General features: G+C 33.3%; 1 protein-coding gene across 1 annotated transcript; it reads right to left on the reverse strand.

Moving 5' to 3' along the window:
• Window positions 1-1,030: 1,030 nt before the first annotated feature.
• Window positions 1,031-7,584, reverse strand: LOC145606665 (sugar transporter ERD6-like 16). Its single transcript, XM_081662476.1, has 16 exons — window positions 7,245-7,584; window positions 5,002-5,064; window positions 4,818-4,907; window positions 3,935-3,994; window positions 3,719-3,784; window positions 3,508-3,573; window positions 3,168-3,243; window positions 2,970-3,034; window positions 2,793-2,885; window positions 2,603-2,683; window positions 2,332-2,526; window positions 2,177-2,236; window positions 2,027-2,080; window positions 1,871-1,930; window positions 1,412-1,526; window positions 1,031-1,304 (listed from the first exon to the last, which is right to left on the reverse strand). The coding sequence occupies exons 1-16, from the start codon at window positions 7,446-7,448 to the stop codon at window positions 1,171-1,173; spliced, it is 1,482 nt and encodes a 493-aa protein (XP_081518602.1). The 5' UTR covers window positions 7,449-7,584; the 3' UTR covers window positions 1,031-1,170.
• Window positions 7,585-8,456: the final 872 nt, after the last annotated feature.

Below are 8,456 nucleotides of genomic sequence, written 5' to 3' on the forward strand. Positions count from 1 at the left end.
GAGTATTTATAAAAACCTAAATTCTAATCGAAAAATAAACAAAGAAAATATAAATTACACAAGTTGTATTTTTATTGGACGATAGACTGTGACGTTTCACAAATTAGATCGACGGAATCAACGGAAGAGTGAAGGATGTGTAGCGACGAAGCCTCGTGGCTGCTTGGGCTGCTCGTGCACTCGCCATATCCTGCGACCGCAAGCTTGGCTGCGGGCTGGCAGTAGCTACGGAGCCTCAATTGGGCGCGGGGTATGGTCGCAGGCTACATATCTCGGATTAAAACGGACATAACTTTTGTTCTAGAAACTTTCTTAGGGTGTTTGACCTATCATTGGAAATCTCAACTCTAGTTTCCAATGCAACTTGAATCGCTTCAATCCAATCTATAGAACTCAAGATATGATCAAAATAGTGAGCAAAGGTCATTTTTGATACTTTGCAAACCTTCGTTTTTCTTCGTTTCTAACTCAAATTCAATTTCAAAAAAGTGCATATAGACCCTTGTGGCCTTGTGGATGCTATATTCAATCCTCATGCATATAAATCTCAAAATAATCTCTCTCTCTCTCTCTCTCTCTCTCTCTTACAGTGATCATTTGACCAAATAGTATTAAATTGACATTACAACTTCCTTTTGTTTATGTCTTTCTTACAGTGATCATTTGACCAAATAGTATTAAATTGACATTACAACTTAAATGAAATGGTAATAATGGATGACATTAAAGAGACCAATAGATGTTAACTTCATAGATGACCCTAATTTAACTATTTACCCTTCTTTTTCACTTATATTACCATAATGCCCCTCAATTGACATACTTTGTCAATCTCATTGATCAATTATAGAGCTCATACATACCATGATATAACAAAGATGCCTTGATAATGTAACTTATAAGTTATTATAGATGGAGCATTACAAACTAATTAAGCTAATAATTCTAAGCTAATACACTGTAGAGTCTAGATACAATTTTAATATTATTCAATAGTAACGTTCAATTTTGATCCCCCCTCCTCCTCCTCCTCCTTCTCTCTGATTCCTGCATGTCTACAAAAGAAATTCCTCAGATATGATATTCATGAAGTACTTGGAGTACACTTCACTTAAAGCTTTCGCTACCATATCACCATTGATGAAGATTCTGAAGTAACTGGATCTCATCTCACTCCAAGGTTTCGGTTTTGGAGTTAATAGACTCTTGTATCTCTTCGAGGGTCTTCCCCTTGGTTTCAGGTACAAAATTTGCCACAAACAGAACTGTCAATATACAAAATCCAGCATATATGTAATAAGTACCTGAAAAGATAAAGAGGAAAAAAGTGGTGTAAACTGTTAGCCAATTCAAAGAGCTACTAACCGAAAATTGCTTGACTTGATGCAACTAACATAACTAATTTTCTTACCGGATGCACTCCACTTCATCATGAAGTTGTAAGTGTAAGATACTAGCCAGGCTCCTGACCAATTAATAAGAACTACTAAACTTCCAGCAGCACCCTTCACATTTAATGGGAATATCTGGGTACAAAGGAATTAAACAATTGTCAGTCTTTCAATCTCAATTTCAAATGCAAAGTATCCGAATCTTGTCTTCTGTTCTATAGTATAGTTTTGATTCATCTTGTGAATTTCCCAAAAGACATGAAACCAAACATACACTACCCGTTCACCAAAACTGCTAGCTCAAGCATTAGACAGTGGTGAAAATGAACCTAAAATTGGATTCACTAAGTAATGATATGTAATGTCACCTGAAAGCTCTAGATTGACTAGGTAGCCCAATTATATGGAAGAATGGGTAAACTCGAAAGATATACTACATGATGGTCAATGGAAAAGAAAGAGAGAGTTCAAATTTGTACCTCAGACATTATAACCCAAGGAACACCACCAAAGCCGATAGAAAATGCTGATATGTAGGTCTGTCACAGCATAAGATAGATCGAAAATATTGAGTTGATTGGTTGAAAAAACATATGATCTCACAACACAGTAATCAGATTGATAGAATATCTTACCAAGACACCTCCAACAACAAATAACGGTATCCATTCTAGGAGTAGCCCATAACTCTGCAACCAATTATGTGTAATATAATTCAGATTAGATAATAGCTACATACAGAAATTAAAAGGACAAGAAGCAGTCAGTAAGAGCCAATTAGTTACCTTAAGTAAGAAGCCAGTGGCTATGAAAAAACAACCGAGAAATGTTCCCATTGCAGAGATCTTCACAATAGCAACGAACAAAGCTATGTTAGCACTTCCATTAAAAAAAAAAAAAAATTAACTAGCTCATCCTAGCGTAAGATGTGGATGCATACCGTGACCAGTGGTTTCCTGCCAGATCTATCCATTAGGATCGCTCCAACAAGGGTTATTGGCACCTGGACAATACCATACGCTATTGTCCCTAGCTTGCCGGAAGAAAGCCCTGTCTGGACAAAGGTTTGGCTTACATAAAATCCAATTCCATTTATTCCGACAGATTGTTGAAACACCATTAGTCCAACTCCAATCTACATATATTAATCAAGAACAAATCAGTCATTTGCTGTTGTGTTTAAGTTTAGGTTTAATGAAATTGAGTCTTACAATAACAGATCGGATGTATTTGCTCTGAAACAAATCTATGAAGCTGCCTTTAGGTAACGTTTCAAGAAGCATGAGACAATCCTGTAAAAATAAGTATAGCCATAGTTAAGTTTCCTTCCATTCTCATCATCCCAAATTACGATTAGCCATTGCACACATTGGTAGAAAAAGACATTGCTTATAGGCCAACCTCGATCTCAGCTGCTTCACGAGAAATGTCAGCATTTTGGCCACGAAGCATTCTCAAGGCAACTTTGAACTCTTTCTGGCGGCCAGCTTTTGCCTAGAATCGAACAGATAACAATGTGAAACACTTGTGTTTCAGCAAAAACTAGATAGAATTCGCGATTTTGTTATTGATGCTCACCAGCCATCTAGGTGACTCTGGCACAAAGAACAAACCACAAAGCAATGCTATGCATGGCACCAAACCTTCATTTCAAGTTTAACCAATAATTAATCATCACTATACCATTTTAATATCAGAGTGTAGAACTAAATTGATTAACAAAGCTAAAAATTTAGATTAGAAGAAATTAAATATTATACAAGATAAGAATCTCACCCATCAATGCTAAAGCTCTCCAAGTAATAATTGATCCTATCAAGAACGAGACTGAAGATCCGGTAACAATCATAAGCTGCAAAACAATCACACGTGCAAATGATCTTACAAAATAGTCCAAATTAACAAACAGGCAAATTTTACAACAATAATATACAGAAAAGAACAGCTGCGACTCAAAGAGTAAACGTGTGCACTAAACACCCAAGTGGCCAAGTCGGGCAAGTGATGAGGCAAATACGCCATATGTGTGTGCAAATAGACCCTGAGGGGGCATCTCAAAACGGTTTCACTACACCAGGTAATTAATAAGAATTCGCAACAAAGAGTAGGATTATACCTGATTCAGAGTGGTAAGCCCTCCTCTTAGCTCTTTAGGTGCTATTTCAGCAATAAAAATTGGAACCTGCATGTCATTGTGAATTTAAACAACTTTACAAGTTAAATATGACCCTAAATTATAAGGGATTATATACATTGTATGGTTACCTAAGATTAGGGATAATGATAATATTGTTTCATCTAATGAGCACTAGAGTACTGTGTTTTACCACGTAAGATAAGACTCCAATGCCGTATCCACTGAACAGCCTTCCTATGTCAAGTGTCATTGCTGCCTGTTGACATAAATCAATTCAGTACAGCATAACAATTAACAAATACGAAGTATAATTTTCCAAGATTTACTAATCTGTATAAATTTAAAAAATAAATAAGAAGTAGTAAGTTTTTAAGAAATTAAAGTGGAAGAAAAGAGATTGGCATACCTTGGCAAAATAGATAGCAAGCCACCCCATTATGCAGGAACATGCTGACATTCGCATAGCCTGTTTAAAACAATTTTTTTAAGGTAAGAAGAAGGACAATATAATGATCAGAACTCAACCCTCGTGAATTTCTCTAGGAACTAAGGTTACATGTCTTACCAAGTGAGCCGACTCTTACTAAAACACATTGTGCAACATGAGAAGATATAGGAAATAGGCTAGTCCAAAGATACAATAGATTTTTTAAATTTCCAAGGGAAGAATTAGTGCATGTATATATATATATATAATCAAGTTTAAGTACTGAAGAATCAAATTTGTTCAGTTGGCTGAATTATTTGATGTCACTCCTAATTAGAGATGATATTTCATACCAAAAGAAAAAATGTTACCTACGTTACAAAAAGTTTGACTCATTTTCATAAAGTTTGACTTACTTTTCATATTACATTGTTATAAAAATTCAAATATAATGAGTCGAACTTTCAAAAGCATTGTACATGTATACTCTTTTTATCTATTTAGTTTACTTTACTTATAATTATAAAGTCGTACCTATTTGATTGTCACAGTTTTTTTTTTTCTGTATATAAATGGCAAGGACTACTTTTTTTACCAAGTCTAACACCGAAAACCGGATTAAGGTGTTACTATAATTAATAAATTCTACTATCCAATAATTATATTAAAATAATTCCCATTTTTTTAACCAATAAAGTAGAAATAATAAAACTCACTACTCCGTACCAACTTTCGCACAATAAAAATAAAGTCAATCAAATTTGACTAAAACTTTGTACTCCATATATGTTATTAAAAACTTAAAATGTGTCAGCTAATTTGGGACAACAGGTATTGAAAAAGAGATTATTAAAATTCTTACCCATTTTCTACCAATAAAATCAGATATTCGACCACTTGTAATAGCACCAACCATTGCACCAATTGTTAATATTGAGCCAAAAGTTGAATACTACATTAAACATAAAAATGAATTGTCAAAATTCCAAGATTATTATCAATCAACTAATAAGGAAAAAAACAAAACAATATTAGTAATTAATCACCTGTGCAATTGATAGATTGAGATCTTCCCTGATTGCTGATTGAGTAGGTGCTGAGTATCCTACCTGCAAATTGATTAAATGTTAGCTGTATTATACCATATATTCTGAGCCTCATCCCCCATCTTTGAGAACATGTAATTTTCTCTAGTGGCTAACAAAAATTAATCTGATTTTTGTCATATATTACAGATCGTTTATTTATATTATCTTTTGTTTTCTTACTTCAAAAATTTTATACTTTTCCGTCATGTGCAATTTTTTACAAAATACTCCATACAATTTTTTTTTTTCCTAAATTTGTATACAATTTGAACTTTTAAAGTTAGGCTTATTAAATTAGTTGGACATTGTTTCAAAAAAAAAATTGACTTTTACCACCATGAAAAGACCACTTATTGGGTTTTACCACCTTCATAAAAAAATAAAATAAAATAAATAAAAGTTGTTTTTTTCAAAAATTGGGTTTTACTCCCAACTAATGGATTCCGTGCATAAATTCGTTAGTGGAGCCCACCTTTTTGACGTTTCCTCTTCATATTCCTCAATCTTCAATGTCAACCAACTGGCAACGAAATCAACTTACTTCGATTGATCGGAATTTCGTGTGGAGCTAAAGAGGGGTCGAAATTTGGTGTGGGCTAGGGAGTTGGTCGAAATTAAATGGTAGCTAGGGTTTCAGAAGTGCGAAACTTGGTGGTGTTTAGGGTTTTAAGAGTGGTCAGAATTAGGAGGGACTTTATGGGTGGTCAAAATTCGATGGCTAGGGTTTTGAGGTCAGAAATTGGTAGAAACGGGGTCAGAATTCGGTGGTGGTGACTGGTGCATTGTGCGGTCCGGTGGCGAACTAGTGGCGGGGCTTGTAGCGGTTTGGCGGTGGGGCTGGTAACCGGTCCGGCGATGGGGCTAGCAGCCGGTCTAGTTGTGGGGTTGGTAGTCGGCCAGGCGGTGGCAGCAACCTCCATTTACGTTGATGGCTAGGTTTTTTTAAAAAATAAAATTGTTTTTTTTATTGTTTTTTAAAAAAAAAATCCAATAATATAGTGACACGTGTACATAGTAGGCTCCACTAACGGATTTATGGACGGAATCCGTTAGTTGAAGGTAATTAGTGATATAAATCTGTAAGTGATTTTTCAGAGATGGTAAAAGTCAAAATATCCTTAAAAATAAAATGAAAATTAGTTGGACATATATATGATCTCCTTGTATGCTCCGAATCTCCAATAGCCTTAATTAACAATCCATTATTTGAACAATCATCCTTACAAAAGTTACTAGGACCACAACGCTAATGCACTAAGGTACGCAGTATATGAATTCGTTGCACCAAAAAGAACAGTGTATGAATACGTTGTCTTCGACTTTACTCACTAATTCGCCATTTTTTATATTTTATTCAAATTTGATCAAACCAGACCTCTTTATATCATTTAAATGTGACTATTAATTAATAAAATATAATTACATATTTTTTGTTAATATAATTACATATTAACAAGTATAAAATGTGGCAAATTACCAGTCAAAAAAAAAAAAAAAAAAAATGGGGCGAATTATATAAGATCTCACTTGTTTAATATTGTTTTCTTTTGTTACACATTAGTTTCAAAACACAGTCAAATGTTAGGTAAATTATTCTATGGGATCGGAGTAGATTAGAAAAATGCAAATCATATAAGAACTTATTTAAAGTGAAAAGAGCCAGTCTAATATGCGAATAGAGATTTCTCAACTTATCACCTTATATATTTTCATAATTTATTTTAAAAAACAAAAACTTTTAAATAAAACGGATGTTTAGTAAATTACTGAATATCCGTTATAAAGTGACAATAAAATGTATAAATTTGACAAAAGTGACACTTAATTTTACAAAAGTGACACTAAATCTGACAAAAATGCACCCGAGGTATAGTAAATTACTGAAAACTGAATGTATACAAAAGTTTTCCTTTAAAAAAACAAATTCAAATTTCACTTTTATGAATCAATTATTTCTAACGGTGTATATTTTATATTTTTAGAAATACTTGCAACTAATTAGATAAACTTTAAACTTATCCCATTGATCTAAGTACTCGTATAGTCGTATCTAACTTGGAATCATGTCCATGTCACTGTCTCTGTCCTCCTATAGACTAGCACATCAATATTTTACCATTTCTTTCTCCTAAACAGAATTTTCCAAAATTAAAATTCTAAAAGTAGAAAAATTTTATTTCCGAAAAAAAAAAAGTACTTACGCAAGTACCGAAGATGAAAGAGCCACAAACAGCAACACAAGTACTCAACAATACCATAGTAATGGAGCCATCATCAGTATCACTCCCAACAAATTCATCATCATCATATTTATAATCAACACTTTTCTTCATCAATGGTGATTCCAAGTCTTCAAGCCCATTTTGTTGGACACTTTCATTATCATTGCATTGTTCTATTGCCATCTTTATTTTTATTTGTTTATTCTAATTTAACATAAAAAAGGAAAAAAAAAATATTTAAAAGATAATCTAATCCTAAAAATTAATAAATATAAAATAAGTAATAAAGGGCAAAAAGAAAAGGAGAAAGGAAAAGATATGAGGGGTGACAAAAAGTGAAGGCTCCTTAAGAGGTATTTATAGTGGTAGAACAAGTGATGAGGAAAACAGCAAGATATTTTTGGCAAGGCTTTGTCTGGTTCTACTCAATAATTGGTGTGTTAAGATAGATGTGTGTCTAATATATAAGTATATAATTATGTACTACCTCCTTTTATATTATTTGCAACGATTAAACATTTTTCCTCTCTACTTTATGTCAAATCGTTATAAATAATATGTAACGGGGTAGTATATTTCTTTAAATTTCTTTTAATTAAGGACATTGAGAGGAGATCTCTTATACTTTAACTATAAAAATATTTTGTTTAAATTTAATGATTTTTAATATAATATAGGATTATTTTTTTTTTTGATAGAATAAAATATAGGATATTTGGTACAAGGGATAGGGATAAGATAGGAAATTGATAAGTGGGATAAGGATAGGAAATTAATAAGTGGGATAAGAATTAAAGTGATATTGTTCCTTGTTTGGTCTGAGTTGAGATTGGGATAACTAAGAAAATTAATTAATTACCCTTGTTAACTTTTTTCTTTCATGCTTTGTTTCTTTCTGTAAAAGTAAAATTATCTTTTGATCCAGCTCGTCTTGTTTGTAGCTGGCCACACCGTGTGGCCAAGTATGAAAAAACAAATTAAGTAACTTCTATAACACTGACTGAGTAACCCCTATAATACTGACCGACTAACCCCTATTACACTAACGAAGTAACCCCTATAACACTAATCAAGTAACCCTGTAGTGCTTATTGGGACTACACTTAGTAGGGAGGACTCGTGTTCGATCCCTCACAACAATAATTGGAAGGAGATTGAAACTTAACCTTCCACAACTGATCCCCGAATCCG

Source organism: Chenopodium album, chromosome 23 (assembly GCF_948465745.1).
Source record: "Chenopodium album chromosome 23, dcCheAlbu1.1, whole genome shotgun sequence".
NCBI classification, from domain to species: Eukaryota; Viridiplantae; Streptophyta; class Magnoliopsida; order Caryophyllales; family Amaranthaceae; genus Chenopodium; species Chenopodium album.